The sequence below is a fragment of the Heterocephalus glaber genome, unplaced genomic scaffold (assembly GCF_053883595.1).
Source record: "Heterocephalus glaber isolate CG9 unplaced genomic scaffold, H.glaber_assembly_v1.0 deba00001481, whole genome shotgun sequence".
Classification (NCBI taxonomy): Eukaryota; Metazoa; Chordata; class Mammalia; order Rodentia; family Bathyergidae; genus Heterocephalus; species Heterocephalus glaber.
In genome coordinates, this window is record NW_028258317.1 from 46673258 (window position 1) to 46688360 (window position 15103).

The following is a 15103-nucleotide window of genomic DNA, read 5'->3' on the forward strand; positions in this document are numbered from 1 at the left end:
TGCAGAAAATGCTGCTTCTGGGTGGCTGACGACAGGCACCTCACAGGCCTGAGCCAAACGGCCATTCATAAAGGTAAAAAGTGAACAAACAGGGCCCACCAGATCTGTGCTTCCAATAAGTAGAGCAATGACTTCCCTAAATCTCCTGTAATCTTCTTCTCCTCCCCCAAGAAATATGGACAGAGTCTCCACAGATATGTTTAGGGGACAAAGGAGGCTCAGGACTCGTTTAAATCTTTTAGCCCTAACCTCTGTATTGTGAGTTTGTTACTCAGTTGACCTTGTGGGCTCTCCTCTGACTAAGGTGAGAACCTGGATGTTGTGTGGGTGGTGTATGTGCCTTGTGTGTGTTTTTCTGGTTTGCTTGTTTATCAAATGAGGTCACAGCGAGCAAGCCAGCAGGGACATGGCAGAACATGAGTCGGCCCCATGGCAGACCATGGGGAGAAAACACAGGTCCGCCCAGGAATGGACTTCATGAAATGACTTCATCCAGTCTGAACTCCCAGACAGCCCAGAGAAGAGGCTGATGGCAGGTAGAGAAGGATTACAGCAGAAAGGAGCATCTATTGGGACAGGGACATTTGCTGCCAAGAACTACGGACATGGGTATTCTTGTGAAAACGACCTACAGGACAGAAAAGGCCAACTATGCCCACTTGGGTCCACTCTGGATGCCTTTCTGCTATTTAGACCAAGGCTAGGCATTGAACTAGCCCTAGTGTCTTCTTATCTCATGACCTCAGATTGCAGTTTGACTTATCTGGCTGTCTTGGCAGTGAAGGTCACTGGTTCCAGGAAGGATGAGGGAAGGGAGAAGGGAAAAGCCACCATTACCACTGGAAAGAAAAACTAAAGCTTGCCTCAGTGGTAGGGTTCTTTTTTTTTTTTTGCAAGAACAGTGCTACCTCATTTGGGCCTTAGATTCCTGTCTAGCTGCAGAGGGGGCCTTGCATGGCACAGCTTCCAAGCCAGGCTCAGAGCTTGAGGTTACACCATCCATCTCTGCTTCTCTTTCCTCCATCTTAGCTGCCATCTGCAAACTACACAGTCCTGGACTCCCCAGTCAGCCTAAGCTAGATCCAACAGAAGTTCACTTGGAGTTACATGTACCCTGATGCCAGAATCAAGGCCAGACCCGGGTGCTGGAGGACCAATGACCAGAGGTGGGCATCAAAGAAAAGCCAGGAACCAGGCTAGTTCCAACTTTAACTTAACAAAAGATATATTCTGACTCAGATGTTCTGCTTTCTTTCCTATCTGTTTGTATGTGGGGTAGGGGTGCACATGTGTATGAATACAACAGATACACAGAAAAGAAATGAAAAGAAATGGTTCAAATCATTCTAATCATAACAAAAAAACCTCATATAATGAGCTTCACTGTCTGTCACCCATAGTTCTAGACACTGACTCACTGGAGCTCACTAAGTCCTTACAAGAAGCCAAAGATGCAGGCAGAATTTCCCTCATTTCACAGATAATGCTCCTAGACCTCAGAGAAGCAATAAACTTGCTGAAGGACAAAAAGCTAGTAAGACACTGAGTGGGAATTCACACCTAAATCAGTCTTATCCCAGAGCCTCTGCTCATATCACTGCTGACTCCAAAGATGCACTGGTTTTCAACTTGGTGGCTTTAAGTCTGTGATGCCAAAGCAGGGCTGGGATAAACTGAGATAGCTACAGTGCCTTGCCCAGCTCCTTAACTTTGTTATCCATATTTATCTTATCCCACACCCAGGTCCTAACCTTTAGCATTACCAGGTGTAATGGGAGATTAGAGCGCACTGGTTTTTTAAAACCAGTGTTCCAAGTAATGAGGAGTTAAATTTTAAACATGGTATAAGATGACCTGATCAGAGGGAAATTAAAGAAGCAACAGATGGCTCATTAGGCAACTGGAGAAGAGAATGATGGCAGGCTGCAGACTCTGCATGGCTAGGAAGCTGCTCGCCCATTCAGCTGAGGCAGGGCATTTATTCCAACTCACAGGAGCCAGTCAACGGCGATGATCAGGGTGACATCCTCAGCAGGCAGACCCACAGCACTCAGCACGATCACCATGGTCACCAGGCCAGCCTGGGGCACTCCAGCAGCTCCAATGCTGGCAGCTGTGGCTGTGATGCTGTAGCCAAAACACACCAGCAGGAAAGAAGTTAGACCCCTATTTCTTTCTTTGAGGCCCCTGGCCTGAAAGTTAATCTTCACAGCAATTACTGCCGCATCCCCAGTTAGGCCAGTCAGAATCTGTTTTCTGCTGAGCACTAGCTCTGCCTAATTAGAAGATGAGAGCAGTAGGGGGCTGAGAGGAGATGGTGCCACGTGCTGGGAGGAGAGAGGAAGTAGAGAAGAGCTGCAAGGAGTGGCGCCAATAAACCAGAGAGTTACTCACGGGTTTATCAACTGGGTATTTTTAGAAGGGTTTACCTACCTGTCCATGCATCCATCCTAATTAAAAACATTTTGTAAAATTAATTAAGTTTATTGGTACATTTTAGGTCTACATGATCACATTCATCACAGGGAATTTGTCCCTGTACATGATATATCTTGATTCTTTTTCTCCCCATTCCCTTCTCCTCCCTTCAACCCCCCTTCCCCTCCTTATTTACAAAAGCTTTGGCATCCATCCTAAATTAAAGCCAGGTACCTCTCCATACGTTTTCTTCCTCCCTTCTTCCACCTATTCACCTGCCCTATTATATGCTGAGCATCCAATGTGTTCCAGGAATTTATGTTGCCTTGAAGGATGAGTAGAGGGACAGTGGTAGGGTGGAGGGACAGGTGTATCAGGTGAGGGTAAAGGAATGTGGCAACGCTTGATTAGGTTTTATGCACTTTCTGGACATCACAAGAGTCTTGACCTCTCTGACAATTGCCTTTGGGGCACTGAATTGAAAGACAGAATACTCCTGTCCAAGGTATAAGCATTTATTTTTGCCTGCTCCTTTCTGTCAGTGAATGCATTGTGTACAAAAGGAAGAGAGATGTGGAATCCAGGAGAGGCAGCCACATGAACTTTATTACCATGCGTTTAGAAAGATCCCTCTTGGGCAGCGAAGATGTAGCACTAGGGATTTTTCTCTTTGGAATGTGCAGGCTTTTTTTAAAAAATCAGTAACAACTTTATTATTGTAATTGGAGTTTTGGAGGAAATCAAGGTTCATGATGCCCTGAAAAATCCTTCCTCTTGGAAGAGCTTTGAGAGGACACACACAATACATTTAAAACCACACCCTCCCCCTTGGGCCAAGGCTTGCACTGTCACGGTGATGCTAATGGGTTGAAGGGTTAAGATGTAGAAACTATCCATTTAAACTAGAAATCGCCCTAGTTCTATGCACAAGACCATATTCCTGTGGGCTCAAAAAGTCCCTGAGTTCTAAGGAAGCTCACTCTCCTGCCCATTCATCTGCATAATGATGTGTCACAGAGGCCACCTGAGGGTACAAATTCAGGCTCAAGTGTGATAAGCATGTTTTCCTTCAGTGCCCATAGCCATCAATTTATAGTAAATTAGAGATGTCTACGGCTGTACCAGTTTCTCTAAAAGTTGTGTGTTTGCATAATCCTTTGGACATGTTCTCTTCGGCCTAAGTACTCTTTGGAAAACCCAACTTTATTTCAATATGGACTGAAAAGAAATTTAAATCGAATGCATCAATAGGTTTTGTCAGAAGTGATTTGTGTTCAGGTCCGCTTATCTCTCTTGGAAGCCTCCACACATCATAATTAACCATGTCCTATAGCCCAAAGCTGGACTTGAAACTCAAAAAATCTATTTAGTTAAAGAAAACTCTGCCTTTGACCCTTGACCTTGCTTGTTAAACTTCCATCTGTTGCTGGACTGGCTTTGGTCTGAAACTCAGAACTATAAATTTTCAGGTAAGGTAAAAAATTCTAAAAACCTGTTCCTGCTTCTGAACATATTCTATTTTGGCTGAGAGGGTTTTTTGGTCTCTAAGGTACGAAATTCTTTCCTAGTACTGAGGCCTAGTTTTAACTCGGCTTTCTAAACAGGCTGAAGGCTGGGCTGTGAACTGGAATGAACACAGATTTTAGAGTCAGACATACCTGAGTTACAGTCCTGGCTTTGCTGTTTTACTAACAGAAGTAACTTAGGCAAGTTACTTCTCTGTCTCAATTCCTTGCCTGTAGTATGAGGATACTATGTCTACTTTGCAGGGCTGCTATGAAGATTAATCCATATATAGGCCATCTGGGGTAGCACCTGTATGGTAATTTAAAATGTATTACCTCTGCTGCTGCTACTTACGCTACTATTGCTGCCACTGCCAGTGTTACTACCACCACTACAACTTTAGCAACAAGCAAAACAACTACAGGTTGAAGAGCCCTAATTTAAAGTTTTCACATCCAAAATGCTCCAAAATCTAAAAGTGACGTGATGGCACAGTGGAAAATTTTATGTCTGATCTCATGTGATAGGCTGCAGCCAAAATTCAGGTGGTGCTAAAAGACAAAACAAAACTATAAAATTACCTTAAGGCTGTGGGACCAAAAGTGACTCCATTTTGTGAATGTGGGACCAGAATGACTCCATTTTGTCCAAAATGAAGCAGCCTCCTTTGTTCTCTCAAATTTGTGCTTGAACTGGGACAAAGGACGTAATCCACAACTCAGGATTCCTAAGTTTATTACTCAGCCATCTGTTTGCCCTAGAAACAAATGTCCCGGGCCCACTATCTATAGGACAATCTGTTAACGTGCTGACTGTCCACACAGGGTGGTCGTGGCCATTAGTCAGGATGTCTGCTGACCATCAGTACGTGACAGTAGACCACTAACCTTTGTCCCCATTCTTCTTGTAAAAACCTATACGTAATCCCCTTCAACCCCCAATGAGCCTAGCCAATCAAAATTCTACACTTCATACTTGCTAAATGTTAACCAATCATACGGCTGCTAATGACCGAAGCTTGCTGTAATCTCAATAAAAACCCTGCTAATTTGGAACTCGGGGCTCTCAATCTCGATCCGCTGTGTCGGTGACAATTGAGAGTCCCTGCTTAAGCTTGAATAAACGACCCTCGTGTGCTTACATCGGAAACGGCCTCCTGGTGGTCTCTGGGACTTCGCAATCTGGGCACAACAAGGCTATGGTGCATAAGGTGTACACAAAAATAAGTGAGATTCGTATTTAGACTTTGGTTTCATCTCCAAGATCTCTCATTATGTATATGCAAATATTACAAAACCTAAAAAAAAAATCCAGAATACAAAACACTTCTTGTTCCAAGTATTTTGAATAGTTACTCAACCTGTGCTATTGCAACAACAACTATGGCTGCTTTTTTCCTCTAACCCCTTTCCAGGATCCAAAACCTGTAGTAATCTTTTGATATAAGATAATTCATCCAATTTTCAATCACTTATAACCTGTGATAAGGAAAAATTAAGATAAAACCACAAAAGGATCATATCTATGTTTCTTTGATGTCCAGTTCACAGAAAGAAATATAAGAAGTCAAAATTCTCTTTAACCATTAACCACACGAACTGTAACTGTAACCTGTAAAGTTAAAACTTTTATTATTTTAGGTAGAGACAGAGAGGACTTTTTACTTTAAGTCAACAATTACTTTGGGCCTCACAGTTGTTACTGGTTCTGGGCTACTGATTACCAGTAAGTTGGATTTAAGAATACACCAGAGGAGAGAGGACTTGTGAATTAGCTAATTAGTCTCTAGGCCGAAAGTTGATTCCTCGAAGCAGCCAAGTTTACAAAAAAGTTAGAAAGATCTAGAAGAGGTATGACTAAGGAAGAGGAAGGGGATTCATTGTAAAGTGCAAATACACAAAAAGCACCAAGACTGCACACAACCACTCTTTGGAAATGAGTTCAGTGCAGCCTGGATTCTCCGGGCCCAGATGAGGAGGTGGGGGTGCGAGGACACTGGAAATGGAAAAGTAACAGCTGCTGGAACCACAGTGGTGGTTGTGGAGCAGAAACTCTCAGACACCATTCAGTTTTAGTTTTCACATACTCATTGCTGTTGTAACTACAGGACCTTACCAAAGCTCTGTCCACATGGGCTTCTTTAGCCACTAACACATTATACAGAAGGCAGCATCTGTATCACCCTCAGGTGATCTGCGCAATGGTGCATTTTGCACTTGTCTCTTGTCTGTTTCAAGCAAACAGCAAAACTTTATGATTCGGGAATAGGGAGGATTTTTAAAATGTACAGTATTAGAACATTGTTAGTTAACAGATCCTTTTTTTTTTTTTTTTCAGTACCGGGGATCAAACTCAGGACCTTGCACTTACAAGGCAGGCACCAGAACCACTGAGCTAAATCCCCGGCCCAACAGATTCTTCCTTATGTTTAGCATTTGTGTCTACACTGTGGTTACGAAAGTTGGTTAACTCTGAAAGATTCAGATTTAGCCTTAAATAGGCCTGGGGACCCAGTGTCATCTTAACCTTCCTCTCTGACCTGAACTGAACCCCCTAGGTGAATGCTAATCTGAGGCTGTTACTCAAATGCAGTGCTGTTCAGTAGAACTTTCTGCACTGATGGACTTGTTTGATGTCTGTGCTGTCCAGTTCAGCCAGCCCCTGTCCACATGTTTGTGTGGCAACCATACTGGACAGAACTGTCCCAGAAACAACTGGCAAAAGTCACTAATGACATGTCTACTGTCTCCTTGGGCAGACGATTTCAGTGCTCATTTGACTAGACTTCTCCACAGTGTCTGGCTCGGGACCATTTTCATCCTTGCAAACCTGTCTCCTCTTAGGTTTTCATGATACCATGGCTCCTGGCTACCTCCTATCTTTCTTTTTTATCAGTACTGGACATATTTGCAGAACATGATGTTTTCATCCCTTGTGGGGAGCTGGTACATGTACATAACACATCTTAATTCCTTTTTTCATTCCTCTCCCTCCCTTTCCTCTTCCTCTCTGTCTCTTGATCCCCTTCCCATTTGAGAAAGTTCTATCTCCCTTCTTCCTCCTACCTTTTATTTTGCTCTTTATTTCAATTTTGGGTTTCTCATATCAGAGAAAATGTGATATTTAAGCTTGTGTGTCTGATTTATTTCACTTAACATTATGGTCTCATAGTTCATCTATTTTCTTAAAAATGACTCAAGTTTATCCTTCTTTATGGCAGCACAGTACTCCGTTGTGTGTAAATATCACATTTTCTTTCTCCATCCATCTGTTGATGGGCATATAGGTTGCTTCCAAGATTTAGCTATTATGAGTTGTGTTGCTATAAACATGACTATGCATGTATCCTTGTAATATGATGTCTTTAACTCTTTGGCAAGGTACCTACAAGAGGAATATCTGGGTGAAATGAAATTTCTATTTTTAGTTTTTTGAGGAATCTCCATATTGATTACCATAGTGGTTGTACTAGTTTACATTTCCACCAGCAATGGAGAAGGGCTCTTTTTTCCCCGGCATTCTCACCAGAATTTGTTACTATCTGATTTCTTGATGATGGCCATTCTTTCCGATGGTCTCTTAGTGTTGTTTTAATTTACATTTCTGTAATGGCCAGTGATGTTGAACATGTGTTCAGGTATTTATTGGCCATTTGTTTTTCTGTGAAGCATCTATTCATTTCACTTGCCTATTTTTTGATTGGGTGTCTTATTTTGAGAGGTTCTACTTTTTTGAGTTCTTCATATATTCTAGATATTAGTCCTCCGTCCCTTGAATAGCTGGGAAAAATTTGTTCCCTATTCTGTAGGTTGTCTTTTCACTCTGCTGGTTGTTTCTTTGGCTGTGCAGAAGCTTATTATTTTGGTCTGATCCCATTTGTTGATTCTTGGTACTATTTCCTATGCAGCTGGGGCTCTGTTCAAAAAGTCCTTATCCCTACGACATCAGGAGTTTTACTGATTTTTATCCTCCACCAGATTGTTCTGGTTTCAACATTTAGTTCTTTGATCCATTCTGATTTTAGTTTAGTACATGGTGGGATATAGGGGTCTGGGTACCATTTCTTTCCCAATTGCTCTTCTTCTTGGCTGCCCCTTTCTCAGTCTGCCTTATATCAAGATTTTCCAAGGCTCGGCCCTTTGTTTCAGTCTCTTGGCTGCAAACTCTCAGTACACAATGTCATCTGTTCCTCATTATCTGCTTAATGCTCACGATGTGGGCACTAAAAATTTTATATGCATGAGCTTATTTGATCACCACCACTTGGATAAACTGTAGGTACTATTATTAACCTCATTTTACAGGTGAGAAAACAGAAGCTAGAGAATGCAAGTCTCTTGCCCAAGGCCACAACTAATCATAGTGCTGCTGAGAGCCAAACACAGACACCTGACTCATGACCCACACGTCTGATGGCCACCAGTAAGTTGATGATCCTGACTTCTGTATCTGCAGACCAGACCTACATTTTTCACTGCATGTATCTAGGTGGAAGTCCCACCTACTCCCAGGAGTGTGGATTGAACCCAGGGCCTTTGAGCTGACCTGTATACTCCAGCCATTTACTTATTTGTTTATTTATTTATTTAAAATTTTGAGATAGTTTAGTTTTGCTAAGTCACTAAGTTGCCTAGGCTGGGCTCAAACTTGTGAGCCCCCCATTTTCCCCCAATTTTAGAATTACAGGTAGGTACCACCATGCCTGGATCTATGGGGAAATCTTAACGGCATCTAAAATTCAATGGACTCAAAATGTCTTTATTTTTCTCTTGCTTCTCTTATGCTAGATAAACCCCATCCACCAATCCAGAGTATCTGTCAACCCTGGAAGTCATCCTAGTCTTCCCTTGTCCCTTGCTCGAAATCCAGCTGATGCTTGTTAATTTTTTCTTCTCTACAGTGTCAGTGCCTTGATGTAGACCTTTCAGTGCCTTACCTGGGCCAAACTGGTTTTCCAGCTTGTAATCCCTGCTCCCTCCAATCCATCCACCACATTTCCAGTTACTTCTCTAAAATGCAAATGTGTCCATGATATATGAGCTTCCCATATAAAGCTTTTCATGATATGACTGTAGCCTCCTCATTCTTTTATGCACTCTACATTGTACTTCTTATTCTGGCCATACCAAATAATCTGTACTCTGGAACTAGCCCCGTATGAACCCTGTATGAGCTACTTCTGCTACCCAAAGCTTTTATCTTCCATCTTGGCCTGTTAGACTCTTATTGTTCATCTAAGATTCAGTACACTTTCTCCTCCAGAAAGTCTTTCCTCACCATCCAAGGGAGGTAATTCGTCCCTCCTCTGGTTACCATACAAAGTTCTGTGATGGTCCCATCACAGCCTTCAGCACTATTTGGTTATCTATTCCCTACCTACCAGGGACCCACTGAAGGCAGGCACTGCCTCTCATTCAATTCTGTCTTTGGTGTCTACTCTGCACTTGGGAATTACTAGGTGCACTGAATTGAGCAGAGTGATGCTTTGGCTACCCAGATCGTGAAGCAGAAATCTTGGGTACCATGAGTCCAGTATTTGTACTTAATTTTGGGAAGGGACAAAAAATAAAACAAAACAAAAATCCATCACTGAGCTGTTTGTGGTCTCCTTCCCAGACCATTTTTCTTGAGGTAATCCTAGTGAGAGTGATGGCAATGAATGTGACACCATCCTTACCTGATAGTGATGATCTGCCCAATGCTCAGGTCCAAGTTATTCAACTGTGCAATGAACACAGCTGCCACTGCTTCATAGAGCGCGGTCCCATCCATGTTGATTGTGGCACCAACAGGCAACACAAATCTAGTGATCCTCTTGTCCACCTTATTCTTTTCTTCTGCACAGCGGAAGGTAACAGGTAGGGTTGCTGAACTGGTGTGATAAAAAGAAAAGAACTATGGCCCAGGGATTTAGCTCAGTGGTTCTGCTGCCTGCCTTACAAGCACAGGGTCCCAAGTTTGATCTCTGGTACCAAGAAAAAAAAAGGAAAAGAACTACTGTCTAAGAATGCCTGTCTTGAGTCCCCACCTGAAATCATACCTCTCTTCTAAAAAGTAAACAAAGGGCCTGAAGCCTGTTGGCACTTTTGGTGAGTTCAGAAATCAGATGGTGCTGTGCTCATCACCACCCCAATCGTACTGGACCTCCTTCCTGGGCTGCAGGCCATGCCTGAGGCACAGAGAACATTCAAGAGAGTGAAGAAATATGCTCAAGGACAGGGCAGAAAATATGAGGGTATCTCTCCAAGGTACTAACAAACCACAAACTGGAGTTTGCTTCATCAAGTGAAGTGAGAGTTGATAAGGTATGGCCTGGAGGCTTCTTCCAAAAGGCCCTTTGCTAGTTACCTGGATGAGATCATGAGAGCTGTAAGTAGAGCCTGGGCCATGCCCATGGCAAATCGGAAAGGGTTCTTCCGCACAAGTATGAAATATATCAGTGGGAGAATTACAATGGAGTGGATCGCAAGCCTGCAAACAAAAGAGAAGAAACAGTTTTAGAGAATACCACCTCTTCGGACTTAATCCTTTTTTCAAACAGCTTCTTAAATCATGATAATTTTCAACTGTCGTAATGAACCAATGAGAAAAGGGGAAGTAGAGTAGGAATTACATGTCCTTATTCCACAGATGAGGATGCAGAGGCTTAGTCAGTAAAGAAACATCTTGTCAAAGGTAATGGTAAATTCAATAGCTGAGTCCAAGGGTTACATCAAGCTGCTGTTATCCCTGTAATGCTCTATTTCTGCCATGTGTGAATATGCTCTTCACTTTACATTGCCTTCTCCAGGAAGCCATCCTTCACTTTCCCAGGTAGAACTGATTTTTTCTTTTTGTTCCCCCATGACACCCTCTCATAACCCTCATCATAGCTTCTCTCTGTCCCCTGGACCATACCACTGTCTTCCTCAGCAGTGTCCATTCGGGGAAGTCAGAATTGCAATAAGGGAAAAGTCCTTGCTTCTCCACATACTTTGAGACTGGCCCTCTTTCCTTTATTATTCATGTCTTCTCAAATTATTCCTTGTTCCACATGGAAATATAAGGATTACGCAGAATTGAGGAATTCAAGAAATGAGAACCATTTGGCACATGGCATATATATGTAAGTGGGACTTAAGAGCCTACAGATCCATTATACAAAATTGAAATAATAAAGGATCATTGAAAATACAAATTCTGGAGGGTCAAGATGGGGTCTTTTCAACAGAGGGCTTATAGCTAAGAATTACGAGTTTTTAACTGTAACTTTTAGTTTTTGTTAGAGATCTACATATTGCCAGAGAAAATCCAGCAGAACTCCACTGTGGAATGAATGGGTGAGGATCACAGGCCTCAGTCTAGACACAACCCTGGTACTGCCTGTTTCAGCAGCCTAGAGAAGGGCTGGCCGCTGAGGAGGTAGGTGGCCTGCCTCATTGACCTCTGTGGCTCTGGGATTTGATTCTGGCCCTCACACTGTAGAAACTCAGGCTGCTTCTGTGTTGGCTGGTAGGGCTGTACTTCCAGCAAACACAGATTAAGAACCACTGTGTGCAACAGAAACTCTGCAGTGCAATCAATTCCAATATGTGAGTTGATGGCTTGTGTTGGGTGTTTGACCTGTGAGAATCAAATCAATATTATTTTTGTCTTCCTTTGGCTTATATTTCTTACTGTGTGTGACATATTCTGCCCTTGGCTATGTCCAGGGCACCATTCGTTACCTACCCCCCTGCATTTCCTTTGAAGGAACCAATAATCACCTGTAACCTGCAAATGACCCATCCTGCTGCCTATGGCCTCACATAATTCCTAGTAGCCTGAGGATTTCCCCAGTACTCTCCCTGACACCCTGATGATGTGGGCCATGGCAGTAGCCACCAGCTCCAGGAATAGCAGTTGAACCAATTAGCCCTCCTGCTCCTACCAGTGTGAGCAGGATCTGATTTCATTTAGACTCTCTTTAACTTCTTTCAATCTCGGTCTGCAATAGGAACTTAGAGCCTAGATCTGTCTGCAGGTGACCAATGGGTAACTAAAACTAGGATGAATCTTAGTATCCCTGCCTTTACTTTATATCTGTTTCCTTTATTATGTTGAAACTTTGGGCCAAATTCCTGCTCATCTCTGCATATTGGCATGTTAATCCCTTAAGGAGTATCTGTCTAAAAACTAGTAATACAAAGATAATTAGCACTAAGCTTGTATCATCCCACTTTAACACTGAGGATACCAAGAATAACTGAGGTAATTTTCAGGATTTGCAGGGACATCCAGTTGCATACTTTTATATCATTCAGTTCCACACTCCCTGGAGTGATGCCTAGAAATCTCCAGTCATTATCCTAGAGCTACAGTTACCTCAGAGTCCAGGAAAAGCAGAGGCCCAGAGACCACCCTGTGATGAGGTCACCCTTCAAGCAAGAACAATTACCCTGTGATGGACCCAGGGTACTCTCCTAAGTAAGAGTCATCACCCCAGGGAGGGAATGAATTGCCCCCTCAAGCAATGATGGCTCTCCAGGACCTCATAGAATCCATCCTGAGATAACTAGCAACCAGCCTATGCTTGGCCAGGATTACCTATGCTGCCAGCTATACAAACCCTCAATCCTTGCCTTCATTCCTCTTTCCAATAAAACCCTAAAGTTTCTGTCAGCTCCTTGAAGAAAGATCTTAAACTTCTCTATCTTTCTGCATGGTATGGTCATGCTGAGTAAATCTCCTTTCCTGCCCTTCACCACTGTTCCTCTCCTTCATTGGTGTTTTGGGACAAGTGGCCCAGCCTGGTCTGTTGGGGACCCCCCCACACACACACCCTGAGTTGGGGCTCTACCCTAAAACACCAGTGTCAAGGGTATGCAGGGGGCTTTCCTTAATTGCCTGGCTGGTTTATATTCTTGAGGAAGTAATAGGCAGGAAGCAGCAAGAAGAAGCGAGTGGCTTTCTCTCTAGTTAAAAAAAAAAAATCATTTAAACACAACCAACAACAGCAGCGATGGCAAAGCCTGATCCAGGCTGTTCTGCCAAGAGCTGGAAATTAGCCCAGAATGATCCACCTACAGTGCAGCTGTTAAAGGACAGCTCTCTCCCCCTGCTCTCTTATTTCTGAACCTTATCTTTCCCTGCACTAGGGAGCAGAGCAAGCTGACTTTAACCAAAGACACCCCAGCCTCCCTGCAGCAATCCTATTGGACCAATGAAGTTTTTGTTTCTTCTCTTGAGTCAGACATACCCACTCAGGACGGTGGCCATGTAAAGACCCAGCTTGCGGAATATTTCCCAGTCTTCGACTTCTATGATCTTCCCAGCAATCAGGAACAAAATACCAAGTGGCATATAACTAAGAAGTAAGCACAACAGAGACACAATTCTATCATCAGAGATTTTCTCTGGATGAGGATGTTGGGGGAAGGAATAAGCCAGGGCATACACTCGCAGGCTGCATGCCCACTCAGCTGGGAGGAACTCAGGGTACAGCATGAAACCAAGGGCTCAGCTCCAAGTCCTGGGTGGACTACTGGCTCTAGTTTGTAGTATCTGCATGCACCTTAGATTCTGCCCATTTGAACTACTGACAGTAGTTTGCAAACTTGACAAGAATCTGTGGTCAGACTGGTGCATACCCCATGCCATAGCAAACACAAGTGCACATACATCCTATAGATTTGTCATATGTGCTTATCTCACTTGCACTTGATTCTCACTACAAAATATGGATGCTAGGCTCTTTCTAGCCATGGTCATTTTGTTTCTCAGGTATCAAAAACAGAGGCAATGGTAGGAGTAGTGGAGTGGTCATAATAGCTCTATTTGTGGAGCTCATTATGTCTTGGGTTAAGGAAAGCATTTTATATTCATCATTTCACTTAATGTACTGTTCTAGCCCTGGACATAGGGTTTTTTAATCCTTTTTAACAGATGATGAAGCTGAGGTTTTTGCTGCATTAAGTGACTTATCTACCTGTTATTAATGAGTCTTTCATGTCACTAGCAATGTCTACCTTTGGATTAAATAATGCTGAACCAATTTGATAAGAGATAAGTGAGGCAGAGGTCTCTCAAGAAAAGTGGAGTTCCTGGCATCTCAGAGACAGGGCAGATACTCAGATGGTAGCTTTCCTTCAGATGGGTTAAGACCCATGCTGGAGCAGTTATTAATATTTTAAATCCTACTTCTGTCTAGGGCCTAAGAAGGAAAGCACTTTGTGTTCTGATGTGCAAGTAACTATTTCAAATCATTGCTTTAAGAGTCGCCTCTTACACAAATGGTGGTTGGGTGCAAGATGATCTCCCAAGGCTTTGAGGGTAAGACAGGGCTGACAGCCTTTTATTGAAGAATGAACTCCTAAACAGTATGTGGAGTTATTTACTACTCTAGTGTTTTGAGTTGCAGTGTCTGCTTCCTCTAGGAAGAGGCCAGCTGAGGAGCATTAGCTTCTTTCTAATTTTGAGGACACAGAGTTGTTCAGGGGAAGCAAAATGGCATTAAATAGTGTCTGCTCACCACATAATGATCTGAACGATTTTCATGGTTGCATCACTCAAAGCATTGAAGAAATCCACCAAAATCTGTCCCTTTTCTCCCATTTTTCCAATGACAAGTCCAAATACGAGGCAAAAGACAATCAAACCCAGGACATTTACACCATCTGCATAATTGCCTACAATTTTGTATTCCTTCGTTTTGTTCTGTGGATCAAAACCAAGAAAATATATTGATGCATGATTACAATCACAGTGATCTCCCAGAGTCAACATTACTTTAGGAAATTTAATCATCATCATCATGATCATCATCATCCCTGCATATGTAACAAATATTATCCCCCCATTGAAGCTTAACAGATTTTTCCTTCTCTTAACAAGTCCATATTTGAATATTTCTTTTGAAAATTTCTAATTTTGGAATGTTTTACATTTTTATTATGAATTTTAGAATCAGGACTCTTTTCAGTGTTATTTTAACTACTAGCTACATTTGGAGTCTATTTTAAGAAAGAAATTAATAATGCAGGAAGTACAAAATACCAGAGTGAACCTTTTTAGGACATTTTGCTATCTGTTTTACCTCGATGATGAAGCATAGGAACGTTTTTTCACTGCCTCTGGTCTTGGATGCCCAACAGATTTTGGAGATACAAAAATTAGCCAGATATTTGCTAATATGAACAATTTCTTTACTGTATCCTGGGCA

General features: G+C 42.6%; 1 protein-coding gene across 1 annotated transcript in view; it reads right to left on the reverse strand.

The window, feature by feature from the left end:
* Nucleotides 1–15103, reverse strand: part of Slc1a1 (solute carrier family 1 member 1) — a 79399-nt gene that overhangs the window by 2234 nt on the left and 62062 nt on the right. Inside the window, exons 7-11 of the mRNA XM_004838232.4 lie at nucleotides 14414–14598; nucleotides 13142–13249; nucleotides 10273–10395; nucleotides 9602–9796; nucleotides 1993–2127 (exon numbers count right to left, since the gene is read on the reverse strand). Coding sequence (XP_004838289.1) covers nucleotides 1993–2127; nucleotides 9602–9796; nucleotides 10273–10395; nucleotides 13142–13249; nucleotides 14414–14598 — 746 coding nt within the window. The remainder of the gene's footprint in view (nucleotides 1–1992; nucleotides 2128–9601; nucleotides 9797–10272; nucleotides 10396–13141; nucleotides 13250–14413; nucleotides 14599–15103) is intronic.